Raw genomic sequence first — 24043 nt, 5'->3', positions numbered from 1 at the left:
ATTTTCAATTTCCTCCTTAAAAGAAAAGGCAGCAGAACCTATAACATGTGAATTCCATGTCTCACTCATTATTTCTTTAATAGGGGATGTGTTAGTCATTGTTACTTGCTAGAGATATTTCTTTTTGGCTGTGGAAGAATCTAGAAACAAGTGGAAATGGCATAATGGTAATATAATATAAAAACAAACCCAATTCCAATAATAAAAAACATTTAGTCCTATATATATACCTCAAAAAGAGTACAAACACTTGGGTGTGGCGGGCGTGTTTCCAATCTCCTTTATTTCCAAATTTTCCCACTAATAATCGTCGTTTGAAAATCCACTTGAAAGAAAGAAAAAAGAACAGGTGAAAGTCACAAGCCCTGTTACGTAATGAGGAACAGAAGGGTTGCTCAGGTGTCCACTAGCGACGACGAGGATGAAGTACCGATGACTCGCAGACGGTCTCGGTCCGAAGATAAGAGACCAGAAAGGAAGAGGAAGAAAATGAAGTTACAAGACGAAGACGATGAAGAGGATGATGAGCAGATGGAATCCAATAAGAGGAAGAAGAAGAAGAAGCAAGACGAGGAAGAAGAAGAAGAGCCGGAGGAAGAGGGAATTCAGGAGGATGCCAAGCCGATAGGGAAAGTCGTTAGGGTTTCTGGGAAAGGGAGAGGGAGGAGGAGTCATTATGAGAGTTTTGAGTTTGATGGCAATCGATATGATCTCGTAAGTTCTTATTTGCATTAAGGGTTTTTTTTCAAGGCTTTATTTCTTGGAATGGCTTTTTAAGTGTTTTGAGTTTAGTGATTTCTTTTATCTGGCTTCTGGTTTTTTGCTGATTTTTGTTTGCTATGTTTTGTGGGTTTTAGGATTTTTAATGTATTGGGTTTTGGATATAGGGATTTATGATCTGATTTGTTGGTTGTTGGACAATTATATGATCCGTTAGGATATTTGAATGTTCTTAATGCATTTTTCGTGCTTGCTCGAGGTTCGTTTTTAAATTTTAATAGTTCAAAGGAAAGGGTGCTTGGTTTTAATATTTGTTTATGGTGATTTTGATATTATATTATTTTCAGTTGTAGCTGGGAGAACCGAAGGGTATATTTTTGGTTTATGGATGTTTGGTTTTGTCATTTGTGTCTGTTTTCCCAAGTTCGTGAAGACTGATAACTGATTGACGGATTATTATTGTGTGTGTGTGTGTTTGGTGGATTTGGACTTTTTTATTTTCTAAATAATAACTTGTGAAGCTGCTTTGAGTAGTTACTGAAGATTCATTCGGTTTATTTTTGTTGTGCTCTGTTTTATTGTGGTTGCTAGTATTCTGGAACTCGGTATTAGTTATTTGTGCCCATACATGGTCTATTTTTCTGATTTATACCTTTGCATTTTTGCATTATTGTTTGTGTTTACTAGTGTTGGTTTACAGGAGGATCCGGTTCTTTTAGTTCCTGAAGATACAAAGCAAAAGCCTTATGTGGCTATCATTAAGGTAATTAGATTGCCTTCTATTACAGGTACAGTTTCTTTATTTCCAAAAGAGTTTTTAGTCATATTCCTTCGCAAATAATGGAGCTTTTAAATATTGATAGGACATTAGTCAGACTAAAGATGGGAGCATTATGGTTACCGGGCAGTGGTTTTATCGCCCTGAAGAGGCTGAGAAAAAAGGCGGTCGAAGCTGGCCATTAAATGATACAAGGGAACTTTTCTATAGCTTCCACCGTGATGAGGTTCCAGCAGAATCCGTGATGCACAAGTGTGTGGTGCACTTTGTTCCCATACACAAGCAAATTCCAAACCGTAAAGAGCATCCAGGTTTTATTGTGCAGAATGTCTATGACACAGTGGAACGGAAGCTTTGGAAGCTGACTGATAAAGATTATGAGGATAATAAACAGCATGAGATTGATCTTCTTGTTCAGAAAACTTTATCGCGATTGAGAGACCTTCCTGACCTTGAGTTTGATTCTACTGCTGCAGTTTTTGATCAGGAAGAGCAGTTGAAGGCAAAAAGAACTCTCAGAAAAAAGAACATTTCACCCCTTGATGTTACCAGGAATGATGAAGGAAGTACCAGGTCTAATCAAAGTTTGAAAGCTGAAACACCTGGAAGCTGTCCAAGTAATACCAATGAATATTACACAATTTTGTCGAAAGCTAAGGTGCTAACTGGAGAAACCCATCGTGATAAGTGGATGACCAGGCTTCTTCAAGGAGTTCAGTACATGTGTAGTTGTCCTGATGGCTTGGAACGTGAAAGAGACATTAAGAGTCCAAGAATTGCTAATGGATCTCAAGAGAAGAGTTCAAATGTGTGCAGTGATTTCCTTTTTGGCCTATAATTAGTTTCTATAGTAGGAATATCTTTATCTTTTCCCAATTTATGATTAACAAGAATAGGTGTTATTTACTAAACAAAAGTATAGGTGTTATTAATTGATGAGATTCTATGTTTTGCACAATATTTATTGTCTCTCTTGCTTTGCAGAGCAGCAAATCTTTTACATGGCCAGATGCTGCTGTTCCTGCTATCACTGCCCTTGAGAAGGCCTCACATGATGCACTTTGTTCTGATTTCCAGAAGTATAACCAGAAGTTACGGCAGCTTGAGTTCAATCTTAAGGTAGAGGGCTTTATGCTTATAAATCTCTATAGCTGTCTTGCCTTATTTGCATTTAGGATGATGTTAATTTTTGTTTCTTTTTGGCAGAACAATGCATTTCTAGCTCGTCGTTTACTAAATGGAGAATTAGAACCTTCAACAATACTGAACATGTCGCCAAATGAGTTAAAGGTACAGTCTGAGTCTGTTAGGTGTAGGCTTCTCTTCTTTCCTGTTTGTTTGAGAGAGTGATAGAAACCTTATGTAGGTTGAAATGTCTAATGTGTTGAATCTGATGACTCTTGAACACATGAAATAAAAATTGGTCATCTATTAGGAGTTGTTTTCTCATTAATTTAGAATGGAAAATGTGATAAAATATACCTTTTGTGGGAGAGTAGAATTTTGACATGATCTTGTCTGCATAGATGTGGTGGCCCGTGGCTATAGAAGTCTTCTTTTATACACATAATCTTATTAATAGTTTTATGTTGACTTGTTAGTAATTATCATTGCCATTAAGTTTTAAGGTGTTTATTTATTTAAAATTATTTAGAACAATGGCATTTAACTATTATTCCGCACCATTTTATTGCATCTATGACACTAGGATTTTGGTTTTCTGTGAGTGGAAAAATATATACTAACAATTTCAACTCTAGGAGGGTTTAACTGCAGAAGAGACGGCCAAAAAAGAGCCTGATGAGTCAGAGCGCATGCAGGTCACCTCTCTCTTCCTAATTTTGTTTAAGCATAGAATTTAATGACCTTTTTGTTATTGTGGCTGACGTATGCTCGCCGGTTGTTCTACTATCGTGAAAGCAGATGACTGATGCTCGATGCTCAAGATGCATGGAATTTAAAGTTGGTCTAAGGGACATCATCCAAGCAGGACATGGAGACCGTTACCAGGTGATCTCATATTTTCTTCTTTCATGAAGTCACTCTTACTATTTAAAATAAAACTTCATGTTCCTTGCCTAGCCAGATGTGTACTTGCTCAGATAATTGAACTTGTTTATGTAAAAGAGACGTTAATGTGAAAGTGCTTAGTACAGACATTGATCTATGCTAGATATAGTCAATACTCTGGTTCATGCATACTTATTTGTGGGTTTGTCTGCATGCATTGAGTTTTATACAATTTTTCAAGCCAATGACAAAAAAGGTTTTCTAACCATGTTGAACAAGAAGACTATTTTTAGGTACAAGTTATCTTTTATTAGGGCAAAATGTAGGCACAGCTAATATATCGGACTTGCAACTTGCCAGATATTATTATTGTTTATTGTAATATGAATTGGATATAGACATGCATCCTTCATCCATCAATATCTATGTTTCTGTTTAAAAATTTGATGATATATGACATTTATAAAGCGCATAATGTGCATCAAAACAGATAATTGTATGTCAGGGGTGATGGAGAGGAATAGACTCTCAGACTTGTGAAGAAAAGTTCAAGATGGCAATTATGAATCAAGGATGAATGTTATATATGGAATCGCTAACATATAATTTAACTTCAAGGATGAGTATTTTGAGTTAGGACTGGAATTCCTAGTAAGTCTCGGGTTTGTTGGCCTTGACATTATTGAAAACAGACCATGTTATCTATTATGATATTTAGAGGCAACTGCGTGCAGCTTAGTACTATTTACTATGCACTGAAAAACATATTGCAGTTTAAGAACCTAAGCATGGTATATATGGTTTTTTTGTTTAATATACGTCATATAATTTCCATTTTTAACCATTAACATTCTTTGAACATCCATTCTCGATACAGTTGGAATGTGGTGCTTGTGGACATTCCTGGTATGCTTCTAGAGATGAGGCTGCTTCACTTACAATAGAGCCCTCACTGCCAAAGTTGCCGGTAAGGTGTGATCAGCCACAGCTAAGCCTGAAAAATTCAGAGAAGCTAGTTAGTCTCCGTGAGTCAGAATCTGCAGTGAAGGTAGAGTAGGAAAATCACTACGGTTAGGAACAAAATTGACCATTTGTACAGTTGAATGGCGACCTAGTGATGGTTAAAACCCAGAGTACATAGGCATATACATTACATCCACATGAAGGTTAGGATATAACATTGAGGTTTCAGCAAAGAATTATTATTGATCTATGCTGAAACAAGTCGAATTAACCAGTATTTTTTTTCAAGGTACTGAATATATAGTAGCACAATGTACAAAAATCAATTTAGACCCCCATTTTGAGCCATAAGATTATTTTCACCATTTTCTTCTGACCGGTTATTTTTAAGCAACTTTGCCAAGAAACGTGGCTAGAGCCATCTGAAGTAAAGGGTTGGCTAACATAATGGAGTGTGGTTGCGTAGGCTGGCGCCTACGCCATCAATCTTTTTTTGAAAGGATTAATATGGCGGCCATGTTTTGTATGGGTGGTTGCCCAGCTGTAGTAGTTAATGCTACTTTTATAGCAAGAGAAGAGATTCCATTTTCGTTTTAGCTATTAAAAGTTATTCCAACTTATTGGCTCTTGCAGGTAGCCATGTTAATCTTAGATTAGAAATATCTAACCACTCCATCTTGAAGGCATAATTGAAAATTTTGGAAGTGAATAAATAGGAGACGTAAACCAGCAGCAGCTTCCAGTAGGGTAAATGTGTATATTTGGAAACATTCACAGGAATAATGTTCATCTATTTTGTTTTTTTCTCAATTTAATTTGTATTTTTTAAAATTAAATTTGATTATTAACTTTTAAAAGATATTTTAAAATTATATTTGATCCCTAGTTTATAAGAAAGAGTGATATTGTATTTTTTAACGAAATTTTAAGTAGAATAAGAATCTTTTATGAGTCCATATGGTATTATTTGTTTTGTATATTATAATGATAAATTTCTCAATTATAAAATTATTCAAAAATAAAATATGAGTGTGAATTGTTTAATTAAAATTTTAATATTTTAATCATTAAAATATAAATCAATATTTTTAAAAAATTCAACTTCTAAAAGAAAATGTAAATATTAAAAGTTGAATTTATTATATCTCAAAAATATATTATGGTTAAAATGTGCAGAACATATTTTCGAAAGTATAAGTTATATCAGGGCGATGAATGGAATTTATTATAATATGCTCATTTACGCGATGAACTTTACTATTTTATTAATATTACTATTTATAAATAATTACAAGGATATGTTTGGTTCTTTAGAATCTCGTATTTTTGAGATAGTAATATATATATATATATATATATATATATATATATATTGGACTTTGATGACTTCGATACAATAATCTTACAATGGTGTTCAAATTTCAAAATAGGGAGTTAATATTTTTTCTTGTCAATACCTCTTTCTTGAAGAGATACAGAATTTTCAAGGGAATGTTACTTTTATATTAATTTTATTTTAATATTTTTATCATTTTACTCTTAAAGATATAGGTTTATCCTCATTATATAATGTAATTATTTTTGTAATTATTTTAAGAATTGGCAGAGCTAGAAAATTCTTTTTGGGTCTAAATTATGTTATATATTTTACATTAGTAAAATGTAATTTTATTATTTTAATAGTCTATACTTTTTAATTTTTAAAAGATTAAATTAAATGTTTATCATTTTGAGAGTCAAAATATAATTTAATCGTTATTAATTTAAAATTTTAAAAATTATAAAGGATCTAAATTAAAATCTATCACTTTAAGGGCATGGCCTCCGATCTCTTAATGATTCTCGCCATTAATTTTAAAGTTTATCCATTAAATTTTAAATTTAGGTTCAAGAATTTATAACGGGTTATTATGTAAATTTGTCACTATTTTTTCGATAAAAATTAAAATTTATCACTATTGATACTTGTTATTATATTTTAAAATTAAAGGTAAATTTATCACTTTATTTCGATATTGAATTTTGTCACTTTACTTTTGTTTCATTAAATTATAAAATTAAAGTTTAATTTTTATTAAATTTTAATTTAAATTAAATTTAATAAAATATTTATTTAAGTAATTAAAATATTTATTAATTAGCATAATATTAAATTTTAATAAAACTGTTATTAATAAAAACAAAACAAAACATTCATTTTTATATATATTTTAAAATTTCTTAGGTCTTCCTATTATTAAATAACTTAATGTTGGCTATTTAAACAAAATATTTGAAATGATACTTTTTTCATTAAATTTTGTTTTCAAATCATTAAAATTAATATCTAATGGTAAAATTTTATTTAAAAATAAATTTAATGGCAAAATTAAATAAAATTTAAATTTTAGTAGCATATACAAATCAAATAATAAATTTATCCATATTCTTAAAAGATAATGATTGACGTCATTCAAAACGAAACATAAAGACAAATTTCAATATCCATCTAATATGACCTATTTATAATTAATTTATTAATTTATTAAATCTAATTTACTTACTCATCCCTAATTAAATTGATTTTATATTTTAAGTTATATGCAATTTCTTATGTATTTTGTTTTAAGGTAAAATTAGAATTTATTTTATTTAATAAATTCATGTGGTTTACAATCTAATCTTAATTATTATTAATTGAGAAGGTTTAACATTTTATTGATTATATTACTTTCATTTTGCATGATATTATTATCTTAAATTTTTTTTCCATATTTTCATAATTAACTTTCTTTCTTAGTAAGTTTTTGTTTATCCTTATTTATAATTTATTAAAACAAGTTTAATTTCACCAAAAGCTATTATTCCTGTTGTTTTTATCTTCTACACGGCTTTAGTTTTAAGTGGTAAAAGCTTCTATGTAAGGGTACATATATACTTTTACAATGGTGTTGTTTTTTAAAAGAATTGAAGACTTAATTTTTATTTATTAATACCTAAAAACCTTTTGTTTTAATGTGCCAAAACATATAATAATAATAATAATAATACATTCCCACCCACCTAACCAGCCACATGCATATAAAGTTAAATGCTTAGAACAATTGTAGCAAAAAAGGCCCACAAAAATGCTTGTCCCACATGAGAAATCTCACTTTCCTCTTTTCATAATAATTTTCATCTAACCACTCTTTCATATGAAGATGAATATTAGAATAGAGTTAAATCATCCCAATTGGGTCTTAATTACCTTACACTAACATGTCCTTTTTTAGCATCTTCTCCTTAATTTACCAACAACTAATAAAATTGATTGATTTTGCTAATTCAATTTAAGAGGCTTCAATGTCTATAACACATTCATTTGATTTTACTACATTTCTTAGGTCCCATTGCATGATACAATGGGAGTCTCTCTAATCCTTCATCCATCTGTTTTAGGATTGATGTATTCTATATTAATGTCTCAACTTTTTTTGTTCAAATTGATTTCTAAATTCGGAAATTATTTTAACATCGAATCTTAAAATTTTTGAGTCCAAATTAATTTATGATATTTTCTTAATAAAGTTAAACTCAATATAAAAATAATTAACTTAAAACAAAAGTTCAAGTCTCAAAAATAATAAACCCTTTTGTCTACTCTCATGCAAACTTCATCACCATTAAAAAAGTGGTTCCAAAATTTAATGTAACTTCATCACCATTTTACTATTTAGGACATTATTATCTCTAGGGTTTGCTAATGAATGATTTATAAGATTAATATTTTATGTAAAGTTATATTATAATAACGAAGACAACCACTTACTCCCGTTGTTAGTTTTAGAATGATTTTTTTATGGTTAATATTTTTTAATTTAGTTATTAAATTTATCAATTTAATTATATTTATTATGTATGTAAAATTTTGAGTCAATCTAATATCTCTATTATATTAGTCTAAAATATTGTTTATATTAATATATATTTGACGATTTAAATTTTTTTGACATAAAACAAATAGTTAATATTTTTATTTCAAACTTAACATGTATGATATACATGAATGAACCATAACATTCGAAGTTGTTAAAATATCAATTATAAAAAAATTATAAAAATATGTAAAAAGTAAAAATATGAACGTGTAAGTGGATCCCACTCAGTATAATAATTTAGATATAATAGATCGTATGTTATATTTGTTTATAAAATTTTAATAAATTTATAATTTATATTATTTGAACTTAAATTTAATTCTAAATATGATTATATATTCTCTTTTATAATCAAAATTTTTAATTAAAGGAGAATGTATTTAAAATTTAGAGATGATATTGTTGAATAGTGTAGACATGAAATTTGAAAAAATTAATTTATAGGAACAGTAAAAGAATATGAATGATACTGTGATTAAAAAAAAAAAGAAATGACTAAAAGTAGAAAAAACCGAAAATACCCATGGGAATGAAATGAGACTTGTATGATTTGTGGCTACTATTGTCATTTCCTATTATCATGTATCCGACCAAAAGAGAAAAAAAAAAAGAGAAAAAGGCAAGCTAAAGAGAAGAAAAAAGGACATACATAAACACATAAAATGACTAGTGACGACGACATAACCAGCACGCATATCATGACTTGAAACATACAAGATTGCTTTTTTTCTAGACATGAACAGAAGAAACCTGAACAACTCATTGTCCCTCCTCCAAATTTCTTAGCACAATCCATCACACAGGCAAGCCATGTTTTCTCTTTCAAAATTTCCGACCTTTTTGTGTCTTACGCTTTTTCCTAGTTACTGTTCCCCTGTTCTTGTTGCTTTCACATTGTTGTACTTCTCTGTTTTGCTGGGTTCTCTTAGAATTTCAATTACCCTTTGAGGAACATGTCTCAACTCTTGTTTAAACAAAGGTTTTTGGTGTTTTGCTCAAGAGTTTGAAGGGTATGATTTGCATTTTATTACAGTATTTCTTAGGTTCTTCTTTTAATTCAATTCTGAATTCTGTATGATCTATATTGGGGTATCCCCATTTTTTTTTCTAGCTTTTACCTACTTTTTGTTGGCTTAGAATGCAAGTGAAACTAAAGTTGGTGTTTTTCTTTAATAACTGTATATGCCTTTATCCCTGTCACTTTACTCTGTTTTTTTTTTTCCTGAATGCTTATAGAGATCACGAGATTCCTGGTTGTCTCAAAGGTTTTAGCTTTATTTATGTGATCACAGCCATTTGCTTTTTTACAAAGTTTTTTTTTTTATTTTTATTTATTTATAAGGCTACCAGTTTTGCTTGTGTATGAATTATGACCAGAGATTTTTGGTTTTGTTCTGGAAAATGCTTTTTGCTTGATTATTAGGTCTTATTTTTCAATTTACAGACTAAAAATTGTTTTTTTTTCCCTTCAATTGTTTCAGAAACATTGTCTTGTAATTAATTTAGGGAAAGTTTATTTTCTTCTGTATTAATGAGGATGTTATCTTTGTTTATATGATTTTGCATTCTTGCAGGACTGTAAATGTATGAATTGAAGACTTAGGGAAAACTTCACGTTTGATCTGAGTCCGAAGACTGTTGTTCCGTGTCTTAAAGCGATGTCGGAAGGGGAAAACCATGTTGTAATGCTCGGTTGAAGCCATTCTATATATCGAAGCTCCGAAGAGGTAAGGAAAATGAAAAGTACAAGCACTGTCAAGGGGAGGAGAAAAATTGAATTATCTTGTGGTAGTGACACTTCTTTTTCCTTCAGAATTGTTGATTCTCTTTGTAATTCAGAAGAGGAAAGCTCGCAGCGAGGAAGAGATCTGGTGATGTATGTCGGCTCGAACTTGAACTCAACATCCTCTAGCAGCCCTTATTTGGAATCATGTTCATCTGATGATTTCATTGAATTCTGTCTAAGTTCAGATAACAAGATGGACGTTAGTTTCGGATTTAAACCCGACGATGACGCAGCTTGTAATCCGCACAAACCGCTTGAAGGTGACTCATTCTCCAGGACCAGCTCAAGGGCTAACTTTAGTCCTATTAGAAAAATGTTGGATCCATTGGTGAAAGCAAAGTCTCCACCGAGTCCTTTGGGTTATGTCACGGTCACGGATGCTGACAATGTTGATACTAGTGTGATGGGAAATACGAGAAGAAATAAGACATGTCGGAAATCTTTGTTACATGACTTCTCGCATAATGCTGAATCGGATTTCGACTTTTTCGAGAAAGTCAACGTTCACTCACCGATTCACCTACATGGTTGTCTTAAGTTGGGAGCTAAACATGGGGTACCCTTTTTTGAGTTCTCAATGAATGAACCAGGAGATGTTTTTCTAGCCAAAACATTGAAGGCAAATAATGGTTTCAATTGGGTATATACCTTTCACTCTGTTGGCAATAAAAAGAAAACCAATGCTGGTATATCAGGACCAAGTGATAATAGTAGCAAAGATTCTGCTTCAATTATTGCCCAGATGCAAGTTTCAAGCCGTTTATGCTCAGAAATGAAGGAGGGTGGGGAAGTTGACAACTCTGTGGTTACGGAGTTTGTTTTGTATGATATCGCACGTGCTAAACAACGTGTTACTGTCCTTGGATCCACTGATGTTCATAAAGCCCCTGCCTGCTCTAATGTGGTGACGCTTAAAGATCATTTAAACCATGCTTGTGACAGTGATGAGATTGAATTCATAAATGGACCACCTGCCAAATTGCATCCAAACCTTGAAATAGCAGCCATAGTCATTCAAGTACCATTTAAGAATAGAGAGAGCTTAAAATACAGAAGAGGAGATAAAACTGATGATAGGAACCACTTAAACCCACTCAATGTCTCTATGACTGAAGAAAGCAAAAGCACAATACAAGACAGCAGGAGCCAAGAGAAGGTGAAGGTTGTTATTCCAACCGGAAATCACGGCTTTCCGTGTGCTGGGACTCGGGGTCCTTCATCACTACTTGATAGGTGGAGGATTGGTGGAGGCTGTGATTGTGGTGGCTGGGACATGGCTTGTCCCCTTGTTGTTTTTGGCAATCCTGGTCTAAATTGTTTAGAAGATCGACTACTAGTGGATAAGGAGCAGCCTTTTCAACTTTTTCATCAGGTGAGATTTTAGTTGCTCATATGCTAATGTGGATAATATACAGAATCTACCTCAAAAACAGATGGTTGGAAAGCAATTTGCTTCATTTTTTATATTTCTAATTGCTTTGTAGGGTGCCAAAGAGAATACACCGGCGTTGACCATGACGGCCATTGAAGGAGGGTATGCAATCGATTTTCATGCAAAGTTATCCACATTACAAGCGTTTTCCATTTGTGTTGCAGTTCTACATTGTACAGAAACCTCTGCTGCTTCTACTGGGGAGACAGAAGGCAAACATTCATCACAATACAATTCCTTAAAAATGCTTATCGAGGAGGAAGTGAAATCGTTAATAAAAGCGGTCACGGAGGAAGAGACGAAGAATAAGAAGAAAAAGAAAGTCAGCAAGAAGGTGGAAGCTATCCCACCATCCTATGTGATTAACCCTCCTTTCTCACCAATCGCTCGTGTCTAAGCCCGAAACAATGCCTTGTTGAATCAAAACTGGCCTATTGATCCTTCTCCAGGCATTCTGCCATGTTCTGACTAAGAACAGCATTGATCCACGGTAAATACAAAATGTCTTATCTTGCACGAATCGATGGCTAGATCACTCAAGCAAGAACTTCACTGCACTACCAATTCGTTCTATGATAGAAACACCATAACGTTCATATTGTAACTTTGGTAGCAAGGCAAAATTAGTGAGGTAATAGTATATCATAGAAAAATTTACCTGAAAAGTGCTCTTTTAGTCAGTTTACTATGTTTTTAGAGCCAACATAGTTCATAAAGAAAAAAAAAGTGTTGTACATCCTTAATAATATGACCATTTTATCCATTTTGACCCTCATATTCAATAATTCAAAATAGTTCAATAATTCAATTGTTTCTGCAACTAGTCCTGTTCTAAGATTGTTTCTTGACTTGTTTTGCCAGATAACTGTTACCCTTACAGGACATGTGAAAATTTTGTGGTAAAACTTAACACTGCTGGGAAACTTGTCAGAGATAAGAACCAAGTTTGCCATTCTGGGTTTTGTTTTTGCAGACTTTATGATGGTTAAATCAGTATGGCTCAGTACATTATTTTTTCAAGCATCAAGCCAAATGAATTGCAACAAGGTGTGTGTCGGTATGTGTAATAATCCAACCATATCATTTTGAAACCATGCAATCTACCAAAGAAACAAAACTGGAAATTAAGTTTATGGCTATTTAAAAATTTTACCACTTTATTTTAAAGTTAAATGTATAGTTTATTGTAGAAAATTAATTTGCTTATCAACTTTATAAGGATGGGTTAAGTAATTTAATCATGAAATTATAAGGTAGATTGATATTAGAGGAGAAGCTGCAATATTGCTGGCAATGCCATAATATAAACATGGTAAACCTGCAAATATCATATATTAATTTGAAGATGCTTACAAGAAATTATGATAAAAAAATATATATATTTTCTATTCAAAGAATTAATTATTTAAAATAAACTTGAATTAATTATTATTTGACAATATATTTAAAGTCATATAACGATATAATTCGGTTCCTAATAGTTTTGTTAAACTGATGGAAACTGACAAACTCTCATATGATAAACAGGATCATCTAGTGCGTAGTACTAAGAAAATTAACGTGATTGAAGGCGTAGGCACACCGCAAGCTGCGGCCTTCACTTGGTCTTTTAAAGACATGCTCATTTAGTCTCCGATGTTTTTTGACATGTTTCATGGGTCGTTATCGGTGGAGGAGGATGATACGAATTCTGATTCTGAAATGGAAGACAGTGATTGTGACTTCTCCGCTATTTTGACAGTTAAGATTAATAAGGAATGGAAGAGTCAATAGATTGGCCAACAACTCGATCAGTGCTTGTCTAGTCTGATGTGCTGTCAGTCCAGTCAATCACATCTATGTCTCTATCTTCTGGGAGTAATCCGCTCCGATACTCAAGACAATACATCTCCCTAATTGACTTAATAGACGACATATTAGTCTTTCAATCGATTTGCTTATTTCTAATTAGACTAAGGACATATTTAGGTTCGCCTAACAATATAAGCTATCTTTTCGTATTACGATTTGACCACGTAATACCGTTTAGTATTAGTTTAAACATTAGACAACTAATGAGCCAATATTTGCTTCTATTTTAAACTATATGCAAAAACCATGTAAGGACAATATACAAAAGGTATTAAAGTAATTCACGAATAATTTTATTAATAAATCTGTTCGAAAAATTACAAGTGTACATAGACGAAAATATTACACTTAGGGCACCAGATCCAATAGTCTCCCACTTGCCCTAGTGAAGTAAATGAGTCATGTTTCACATTCCTATGCCCTTAACATGTTTCCCAGAGAACTCTCTAACTAACAGAGTCTTAGTAAAACAAATCCTTAAGGTTTGTCCTCAGATGCAATCTTTGACTACATCCACTATTTCGTCAAATACTACTGTCTCCCTTATGATTCTTTCTATCAATATGTTTTGTTCTTATGTGGCTTCTTTGGGGTTTAGCTATATATGCATTGTTATAATGCCATAGCTTTTCCATACCTCATTTAACTACCCGGTTTCTAATGGTGTTAGAAAATATGGTTTTGAGATCCTGTTTCCATAAACCAAGTCACTAAAGATTAAATAAAGATATTTATAGAGTTAGTGTATTAATGAATTGGAATTCGGTTAACTAATTTAATCAAAATTGTGGTTAATTAAAGCCTAGGGACTAAATTGTAAAAGTCTAATCACTATAAAATTTTAATTAGTAAATGGTTTGAGGACTTAAATAACAAGTAAACCTAAGATTTTATGCAGTTGGTGGATGATGATGTGAGAAACCACTTAGTTTAATTAATATTAGATTAGTATGATTTAAGCCTTAAGTTAAACTAAACAAGATTAATTAAGCATAATTATAGTATATATATTAAAGAAAGTTGGAAAAGGTAATATCATCATCTTCCTCACTTAGTCATAGTAGGAAAAACAAAGAAAATCAAGTTGAGGCCCTGAAACTTTCGGCTAAAATTGGTAAGTAAATTTTAAGTAATTTTCTTGTAATTTTTGTAAATTTGAGGTCATGTGAGTTTGATTTAGCTAACCCATGTACCAATTTATAAATATGTTAAAGTTTTAAAAAATTTCCATTATTGATTTCTTGAAGATTTAAGTGTGAAATTGATGGAAATTGAGCTTAGTCTGTGAAAAAGACTAAATTGTAAAGCTTAATTGATATTTTTGTACATTAGGGACCAAATTGAATAAAATAAAAAATTATCATAAATTATTAGTAGTGATAGAAAATAGAGGGTCCCTAATGTGTTTTTGTGAAATCGGATTTTAATTTGAGGCTTTAAATTGAAAGTTATGCTAGTCTCGATTTTAGGCACTAAATTGAATAAATTAAAAAATATGTGTGACTTTGTAATTGATTGTGATTGAGATGGAATTTAATACGATGTATTATAGGATTATTATTCATAGCTAAAGACGACACGGGAACGTCGAGAGGGAAAGGAAAGATGAGAGTAGACGACGAGTAATTCAAATTTTTTATTTGTATTTCTATAATTTGAATCATCATAATTGTTACATATTTGCACTATTTTGTATATTATGATATCAAGAGAATTTGAAAATAATTAATTTGTTTTGAAATGCTATGTTTGAGATTGATTATCGAGTAGAGGACTAAATTGAATAGAATTGAAAATAGAGTAACTTGATGAAAATATGAAATTAACTTTGAATTAGGTTGAACCATGTCATGTTATATAATGAATTGATGAATTGGTTAATGAATTGAAAATGATGTAATGTGAATTGAGCTAAATGATAAATTGAATAATTAGTTACCTTATTAATTGTTCGGATAGAGTCGGATATAGTTGAAATGCCTTAGGACAGATTGAGTACGGGTTGCTTCATCAACATGTTGGTGAGTGTTGGGTACAACTTTTACTTCGGTTATATTGATGAGTAATGGGCCCAATTTAAATTACTTCGAACTTTTCGATGAGTCATTGGGTGTCGAATTGGTGTGTTGGTTGGATCCATGTATCTGTTCGAGTCTAAGTCAAGTTAATAAGTGATACAATTTGTGAATTGATTTAATTTGCGAACTTGAGGCCGAGATGGTAAAGTATTTGATATAATTGTGGTATATATATATATATACATACATTGATGCGCTTTGGTTGGTGAATATATTGTCTCGACCTTTCGAGGTTGGCCACCCTTTGGGGACACTAGTAGATGATTGTTTAGTCTTGATAGGGGAGGGTTGGGTGCTGGATGTTTGTCACATTCTCTAGGAAGGGAACCGATATGCTGATCACCTTACTAAATTAGCTCAGGTGAAAGTTATTGCTGGTGCCGGTGTGTATTTCTCCAATCCGCCTTTAAGTTTGTTGTCGCTCTTGCACGAGGATTCCAGGGAACTTGATAATATGTATATGTAATTTTTTCCTTTTATCTATTATACAAAAAAAAATGATAAATTTAGCCCTTAACGTTTACAACTTTTTGTCAATTTGACCCATAATTTTTTAAGTTAAATTTGACCCTCAAATTTTTAAAAATAATTTAAATTTGACCATAAACTTTTTAAAAAGAGTCAAATTGTATTTTTTTTCAAAAATATTGACTAAAGCATTAAATTTTTAAACATGACAACTTGTATGGCAATTCACATGTACTTCATGCTAATTTTTTATGAATTTTTATGAATTTTTTTGAATATTTTAATAAATTTTAAATTATTTGTTGACAAAACATATAAGACAAATAGTACATTGTCAACATGAAGTACACGTGAATTACATTGTGATGGAATCCCAAACATAACGACAACCACTAGATTGTGAAACACATTCAGTCCAACAACATCGGTAATTATATATATCAATATATCTTTATTTTTTATTTATAAAAAATATGCAATTACTTTTAATTAGATTTTATGAGTTTTTTTATAATGCAATTAACTTTTTATTTTATTCGATGTGTTTAATCAAACATTAAATAAGAGTAACTAAGAAAGTAACAAAATTTTGTCAAATAATTCATTTGAATACAAAAAATAAAAATAAAAACACTTATGAAATAATTTATTTATGTTAGATTTGATTTTAAAAATTAAGACTTAGTTTGTTTGCCAAGAAAACATTTTCCAAAAAATAATTTCCTTATTTTACGGTGTTTGTTTGGTGGAAAATAAATTACTATGGGAAATCATTTTCTAAAACACGGGTAAATGAAATGACTTTTTACGGAAAATGTCTTACTGATTTTATTTCTATAAGATATTTTCCATTTTCCTCCACTCTCATCACAGCAGTCGTTCTCCTTCCTCTCTGTCCATCAGCCTCTGCCTCTCCTCCTCATCTCTGTTTGTTGAACTCACCTCTGAATCCGAGTCTCGTCATCTTGTTGTCCTTATCAAGTCTGCGTTTTGAAGAAACCCCAAAATCTAGCTTTCCAATCCTATCAAGGTATATCACTATCTTTTATTTTGATTACTCTCTAAATGAGCAGTTGGAATTTCCTTCATGGGGCTTAACTTGTTGCTTTTCTCTTTGGCTATTTCCCTAATTATTTTTGTTCTTCAAAGTTATTGTATTTTAGTTGTAACAGCCTGATTTTTAATGGTGTCGAAAACAGTGGTTCGAGACCACCAAATTCAACGAGTAAGCTCATAAATTTTATTATTTAGTATTTATGAGTCAAATGTGATTTTAGAAAGATTTTTTAATTAGTAATTTGTGTTTTATAAGGATTTACTAAGTTAAGTGGTTTAGAAAACGAGGTATTGAGACCTCGATTTTATAAACCGAGTCGTAAATATTTTTATAAATTTTACGGAGTGTCATTAAGGCAATATTAGAGTTTCAATAGAAAATTTTAATGTTTTGATAGTTAATTAATTAAAAAAGACTAAATTAAAAAAGGTGTAAACTTGTTAATTAAAGAAATAGTGATTAAATGGCCTAAATGGTAAATAGTGAGGACTTAAAGAGTAAATTTGCCTAAGTGAAGTGGCTGAGGCGGCATAAGCCAAAAAAAAATGAAATTAGGTGAGACAAGGGCAAAATAGGAAACAAATAAAAATAAAAATAGCTAAATTGGGATTTAAGAATTTCTAGACATTTCAACACCAAATTTCAGCCTAAAAACACCATACGAGAGAGCTTGTGAAGCTGGTTTCATATTTTTGATTCAAGTGAGTTCAATTCTTGCATTTTTCTTGGAATTTTCATGTTTTTAAGACTTTTACAATTAGGTCCAACTATCTATTTCATTAGTTTTGATTTTATTGGAAATTTTGGAAGTTACCATTGATGTATACTGGATGTTTTTGATGAAATAAAATGGATTTAGAGCTTTAATTTTGTTATATGATGATTTTATAAAGTGATTTTGATAGATATTGATTTTAGGACTAAATTGTGAAAAGGCTAAATTTAGGGTTTGGTATTAAATTTTTGTTTACCAAGGACTGTATGATAGCCTAGAATATTTAGATAAATTTTCAATTGAGAAGCCTAGAATATTTAGATAAATTTTCAATTAAGAAAAATTAGTTCATTTGATAGACTAATTAGTAAGGAGACTAAATTGCAAAAGTTGTAAAAATTGGGGTAATTTTGTAATTGTGTAATTTCAAAAATTGAGAGGTATTAATCGTGAAGTGAATTGGAACTGAAATATATGCTAATGAATGATAATTTTATATTTTAGATCAAGAGCTCGTAGATTACTCAAGAAAAGGGAAAATTACAAAATAATCCCTAAACTTCTACAAATTTTACAATTTAACCCAAGTAAGTTTGTATGGTTAAATTTTATTAATTATATTGAATTGGTGAATGATATTATGTATTTTAGTATGTTGTTGAAAAATGGAATATTGATAAATTATAAAATTGAAATGAATATCCGGTTTAAATGGAACGCAGGATTGAGTACAATCGTTGTGTGGCAAAAGACAACAAAGGAAGAATTGACGACAACTTACCCAAGTAAACTGAGGTTCAGCATTTGTTGCAAATTTTCGTGTTTACTTTCCATTTAGCTCTCATGAGCTTCTGTTTAACTCATATAAGTTTCCGTTCAACCCTAATGGGTTTCCGTTCAGCACTTTTGAGCTTCTGTTTAACCCTAATGGGTCTCTGTTCAACTCTTTTGAGCTTCTGTTTAACCCTTATGGGTTTCCGTTAAGCTCTCATGAGCTTCCATTCAACCCTTATGGGTTTCTGTTTAGCACTTATGTGCTTCTGTTCAGCCTTCGGGCTTCTGTAAACAATGTACTCATATCCGTAAGCCGTTCTATGATTTGGTAAGACTTGGTAAGTGACTTATGTAAATGAAATTGAAGGATTTATTGTTTATTATTGATATTGATTTGAAATAAGTTAGTTCACCGATTAAGTTTGTGATTGACAGGAAGACTGCATGAATAATTTTGTAAATTTGATTTGTTATATTCGGTTCGGTAAGATTTACGTTTAACCCATCGAACTTTCTAAGCTTCATTAAGCTTACTTGTGTTGTTTAATATTCTTGTAGATTAATGTAGGGTTGGGAGATCGGATCAACACATCAAGTCACACTATCTAGCTCATCCCAATAGTATTTGAAACGTATTCTCTGGTTTATATGGCATATATAGGATTGGACTGGTTTTAAGTAAAGTTAGTTTGTGCAAATGTTTAAAAATCACATTTTGTTATATATTTCCTATCAACTTATATATGTATGGTTTAATCATGCTTGATATATGTTTGGAGTGGTTAAATGATGAATAGCTTATAGGCATATAGGTGAATATGTAATATATTTTAATTGGTATAATAAATCAAATATATGGTTTGATCAATATGGTAAATTAAAAATGCTAGGATGTAGGTGGTAATAACATATGGTTAAAGCTTGATTTAGTTGTATTGAGGGATTTGTTATGGCTTATGATAGTGTAATTTGAAGTGTTTACGTTGAAATTTAAAAATGGGTGAGAAATGTAGCTTTAAAATGGCTTAATTTCGTCTACACGGGCAGAGACGGGCATGTGTCTCAGCTGTGTGTGACATACAGCCTATCACATGAGTGTGTAGTTTGGCCGTGTGTCCCCTGCATCTTAAAAATTGAGAAATAGAATACCCAGGTATTTTCACATGGCCTAGCACACGGGCGTGTGGCTTTGCCATGTGACCCAAGCTAGAGAGTTACACGGGCATGGACACGGGTTGGGACATGGCCGTGTGCCTCACATTGAATGCCCACACGGCCAAAGACATGGGCGTGTCTCTTGGCCGTGTGAGCCACACGGCCTGGCTACACGGGCGTGTGTCCCCTGCACCCAAGGACAATTTTGAAATTTTGGGAATTTTTTTTTGAGTTTCCGGTTTATTCCCGATTTACTTTTAATGCATGTTTTAAGCCTCGCGGGCTCATACAAGGGACAATATGAGTGATTTATGATTGGTTTTTGATATTATTTTAAATGTTATAAAATGTTCGTATTTGATCTGAAAAGTCTGATAATGCTCTGTAACCTTGTTCCGGCGACAGATAAGGGTTAGGGGTGTTACATTAGTTACTTTGTAAATTTGTTGCTTTCTCTATGGCCACTTGTGAGTTTCTCTTTTTCTCTTTCTATGTGATTTTTCAGGGTAAGCTGACCAAGATTTTAATTGGGGGTTTTGGTTGGTTTTCAAGCTTGGTTCTTGAATTAACTTTTTTTTCGGTAATCTCTAGAATTAGCTTTTGTGTGTAAGGGAAAGGGTATTTGGTATATTTGGATTTTGTTTTGTTAAGAGATTGAGATTTTTTGGAATTGGAATTTGTTTCTTGAATTGTTAAGAGATTAGGATTCACGACCGATTGCCATGTTGGGTTTTTATTTAGCATATATATATCGGAAATTATTTTCTATTTTTTCATTTGTTTAATATTTTGTTTTCAATTTTTTTTTTTCATTTTTCGTTTGTTTTAAACTCTAAAATGTTAACCTCTTGTTTTATTGGAGAAGATCAATCTGAATATTTTGTTGCAATGTAGCATGTTTGACACTATAAAAAGCTAGTTCATCTACCATTTTCTGTTGTCTGAAGTCTAAACTTTTTGGGTAAATGTGAAGATTCTAATTGTGTAAAGTTTCATGTCTCTTGAGGCGCCATTGGCTTGCATGCATCTTGTGAAGTATGCACTGTTGTAAGGCTTGAGTTAGCATCTTCCGTCCTTTGCAGTCAGTAAAAGTTTGTTTCTTCTATATTGAAGTGAGAAGAAACCTGTATATTTTTGCCTTTGTAATTCAATTCTGACATGCATGCTTTGACGTGTTTGATAGTTTCTGATTATGCTACTGTGTTATAGACCGAAAAGCTGTAAACTTGCTTATAGTAATGTAATGCATCTATGCATGCATGACATGATGCAGACCTTGCAGGGCCATTACATTTGTTGAGCATATTATGATCATTAAGCTTGATGCTTTGCATTCTTTGCTTTGAGATGTAAGTCATAAATTAGATGTTAGAAATGCTTGAGCTTAGTAGATGAATTCATAGCTTTAAAATTCCAGAAAACCTTTTTGTCCCATTATTAATCTGACATGACTTGTCTGATTGTCTCTTTACAAAATCAGTAAAGATTTTTAGCGATTAATTATCTTATAATTGCGCATTGATTTGTAATAATTGCATATTAATTTGTAAATTTTTGTGTGATCTTATGGCAAGCTTGCATCTTCTTTGTAGTGATCAAATATTTGTGTGGCATTATTTTGTGTAGATGGATCGTAATCAAGATTAAAATGCACTTGTCGGAGTCGTGGCTAAATTTTAGCTTTTGGGGCTCTTTGGATTAAAAAATTAAAAACTAGGAAGAAAATTGCTTCTCACCCTCGTGTGAATTGAGATTATGAAAGAGAAAATTATATTAATAGTATTTTATATAATGGTGACCAGCATTGTATTGATGTGATAAGGATAAGATTGATTGCCTTTTTTAATTTGTGTGATATTCTTAGTAGGAATAATTTGTTACAATCAACTAAATCAGTGAATATTAGGTAGCAAGTAGTTATATTTTTAATATAATTGGTCATAATGTAGGGTTTCAAGTGATTGGATCTAGATATTATAGATCAATTGAGATAATTCACTGTTACTTTAGGGTTGTACTGAGAGTTATTTTGAAATTGTATAAACTAGTTATTAGGTTACCTAATGAGTCAACTCCAAGTGAAATAAAAAACAATCCAATGTTTTATCCTTATTTTAAAGATTGTATTGGAGCATTAGATGGAACTCATGTTCGTGCATCCGTTCCATTTAGCATTCAAAGAAGATTTCGCCGTAAAGGGGGGACGACACAAAATATATTGGCTGCCATTACATTTGATTTGAAATTTTCCTATGCTCTAGCTGGTTGGGAAGATGGTGCACATGATTCTCGTATTTTAAGTGATGCACTTTCATGCCCAAGAGGATTAAGAATTCCGGAAGGTAAGAATGAACATTAAATACCAAATTGTTCAAGTAAGCTCATAATTTATTAGTAATAATTATGTTTTGTAAAATTGTAGGTAAATATTATCTTACTGATACTGGGTATGGCATTCGAAATGGATATATTACCTCATATCATAGTATCCGATATCATTTAAAAGAGTTTAGTGCTCAGGGGCCAGAAAATGCAAAGGAACTCTTTAATCTTCGTCATTCATCATTGCAAATCACTATTAAACGTGTTTTTGAGATTTTGAAGAAACGGTTTCGTGTAGTAGATGCTGAACCATTTTAAAAATTTTCAAACTCAAGTAGATATAGTTTTGGCTTGTTGTATCATTCATAATCATATAATGGGAGTTGATTTTAGTGATTTACTTAATCAAGGATTATACGAGGAGCCTGAGTCTGATTTGATAATACCAACTCTTACGGAGTGAGAAGAAAGAGAATAAGCAAGAAAATGGTCTGCTAAGAGAGAGGAAATTGCACAAACTATATGGAATGATTATATGGTTAGAAATATTAGGTAGGTTTAGGGCTTAGGGTTATTGTTTCTATGTTATGTATGTTTTAGTATTAAAATTATTTTTTTTAATGTTGGTTGGATAATGATATTGAAATTAGTTTGTTGGATTTTGAAATTATTATGTCTTAAATTTGTTAGATATTGAATTTATTATGTTTTAAACTTGTTGGATATTGAAATGATTGACAATGACAATTATTAATATAGAATGGGTAAGGACAACAAAAAAAGGGACATCCAAGCAATTCCGGTGGACAAAACCGATGGAACATCTTTTTCTTGAAATTCTAGTAGAGGAAGCCCAAAAAGGAAATAAGCCTTCTAACATTTTCAAAGTAGTTTCTATTAATCGAGTTACCATAGCTATTTCTGAAAGATTTCAAGTCCACTGTGATGCGAAACATGAGGAAAATCATTTGAGGACTGTAAAAAAACCAGTGTCGGATAATATGCACAATTCGGACTGAAAGTGGTTTTGGATGGGATGATAACATGAAAAAGATCACATGTGATAGAACGACATATGATGTAGTAGTGATGTTAATATATGTATATATATGTTAAGTATATTTCAATTATTTTTTACTTGTTATTCTAATTGTGTATAATATCCAACAGGTACACAAAAAGTATGAACCATTTTTGAATAAAAGCGTTGATTGTTATGATGGAATGGCTTTGGTTGTTAGCAACGATATGACAACTGGGAGTTTTGTCAGAACATTTGCTGACATAGATTTGGATGATGGTAACCAAGATCTAGTGCCTATAGACTGCGGCAATGAATAGATTGAGGAGGTAAGAACAAAAGTATCATCATTTGGCATATCTAAACGTAAAAGAAAAAATGCTTAAAAAAGTGTCGTTGATGAACAAGTTAAATTTGTGGGTGAACAACATGGCAAAATTGCTAATGCTTTGGAACAAATTACTGCGGATAAGACACCACATCTTTACGAAGAAGTGATGTCGATGGAGGTAGAAGGATTTGATGATGACTTCCTTTGTAGTGTGTTCAATTATCTTGTGCGGTCATGAATTCGATGCCAAATCTTTTTTAGTTAAAAGTAAGAAGCATAAAAAAATTTGGCTTTAAAAATTTTCTCAAGGTTGAAGATATTGATACTTTAATGTGGTGTAATATTAGTTATGCACTTGGATAATGTTGTTGTTGTAATGGCCTAAATTCAAGATTATCGGAACAGTGGTTTCGTAACCACAAATCCGATTTAAAGAGAAATTTATTTTAATATTTTTGCATGAAAATTGATATAATAGGAAAATTGTATGAAAATATTGATAGAAAAAAATTTACCGATTTAGTGGTTAGTTAGAAAAAGAAATTATTAAAGAAATTGGGTAAAAACAAGGTATCGAGACCTTTATCTCGTAAAACTGAGTTGAAAATAATTTTATAAATATTTATGAAATGTTAGTAATGTGGTATTAAAATTTCGTTAGAAAATTTTAATGTTTGGATAGT

At 31.5% G+C, this 24043-nt stretch overlaps 2 protein-coding genes across 10 annotated transcripts; both read left to right on the top strand.

The window, feature by feature from the left end:
* The first annotated feature begins 218 nt into the window (after nt 1-218).
* LOC108467797 (uncharacterized) lies at nt 219-5307 on the top strand. 3 transcript variants are annotated; one of them, XM_017768575.2, is made up of 8 exons: nt 219-714; nt 1408-1483; nt 1584-2306; nt 2483-2617; nt 2705-2788; nt 3259-3318; nt 3422-3508; nt 4386-5307. In XM_017768575.2, the coding sequence occupies exons 1-8, from the start codon at nt 677-679 to the stop codon at nt 4563-4565; spliced, it is 1383 nt and encodes a 460-aa protein (XP_017624064.1). In that variant the 5' UTR covers nt 219-676; the 3' UTR covers nt 4566-5307. The 3 variants fall into 3 exon arrangements, with proteins under 3 accessions (XP_017624064.1, XP_017624060.1, XP_017624061.1); XM_017768571.2 differs by having other exon boundaries at nt 220-714; nt 1421-1483; nt 4386-4822; XM_017768572.2 differs by lacking the exon at nt 4386-5307 and adding an exon at nt 3999-4232 and having other exon boundaries at nt 221-714; nt 1421-1483.
* A 3646-nt stretch (nt 5308-8953) lies between these two features.
* On the top strand, nt 8954-12408 carry LOC108467589 (uncharacterized). Of its 7 annotated transcripts, none has more exons than XM_053018282.1 (5): nt 8967-9173; nt 9945-10097; nt 10184-10246; nt 10342-11528; nt 11641-12408. In XM_053018282.1, the coding sequence occupies exons 4-5, from the start codon at nt 10350-10352 to the stop codon at nt 11983-11985; spliced, it is 1524 nt and encodes a 507-aa protein (XP_052874242.1). In that variant the 5' UTR covers nt 8967-9173; nt 9945-10097; nt 10184-10246; nt 10342-10349; the 3' UTR covers nt 11986-12408. The 7 variants fall into 7 exon arrangements, with proteins under 7 accessions (XP_017623769.1, XP_017623768.1, XP_017623766.1 ...); XM_053018283.1 differs by lacking the exon at nt 8967-9173 and adding an exon at nt 9187-9380 and having other exon boundaries at nt 10210-10246; XM_017768280.2 differs by having other exon boundaries at nt 8954-9173; nt 10210-11528.
* Nucleotides 12409-24043: the final 11635 nt, after the last annotated feature.

The sequence above is a fragment of the Gossypium arboreum genome, chromosome 8, assembly GCF_025698485.1.
Source record: "Gossypium arboreum isolate Shixiya-1 chromosome 8, ASM2569848v2, whole genome shotgun sequence".
Taxonomy (NCBI): Eukaryota; Viridiplantae; Streptophyta; class Magnoliopsida; order Malvales; family Malvaceae; genus Gossypium; species Gossypium arboreum.
This window is presented reverse-complemented; position numbering and strand designations above follow the sequence as displayed.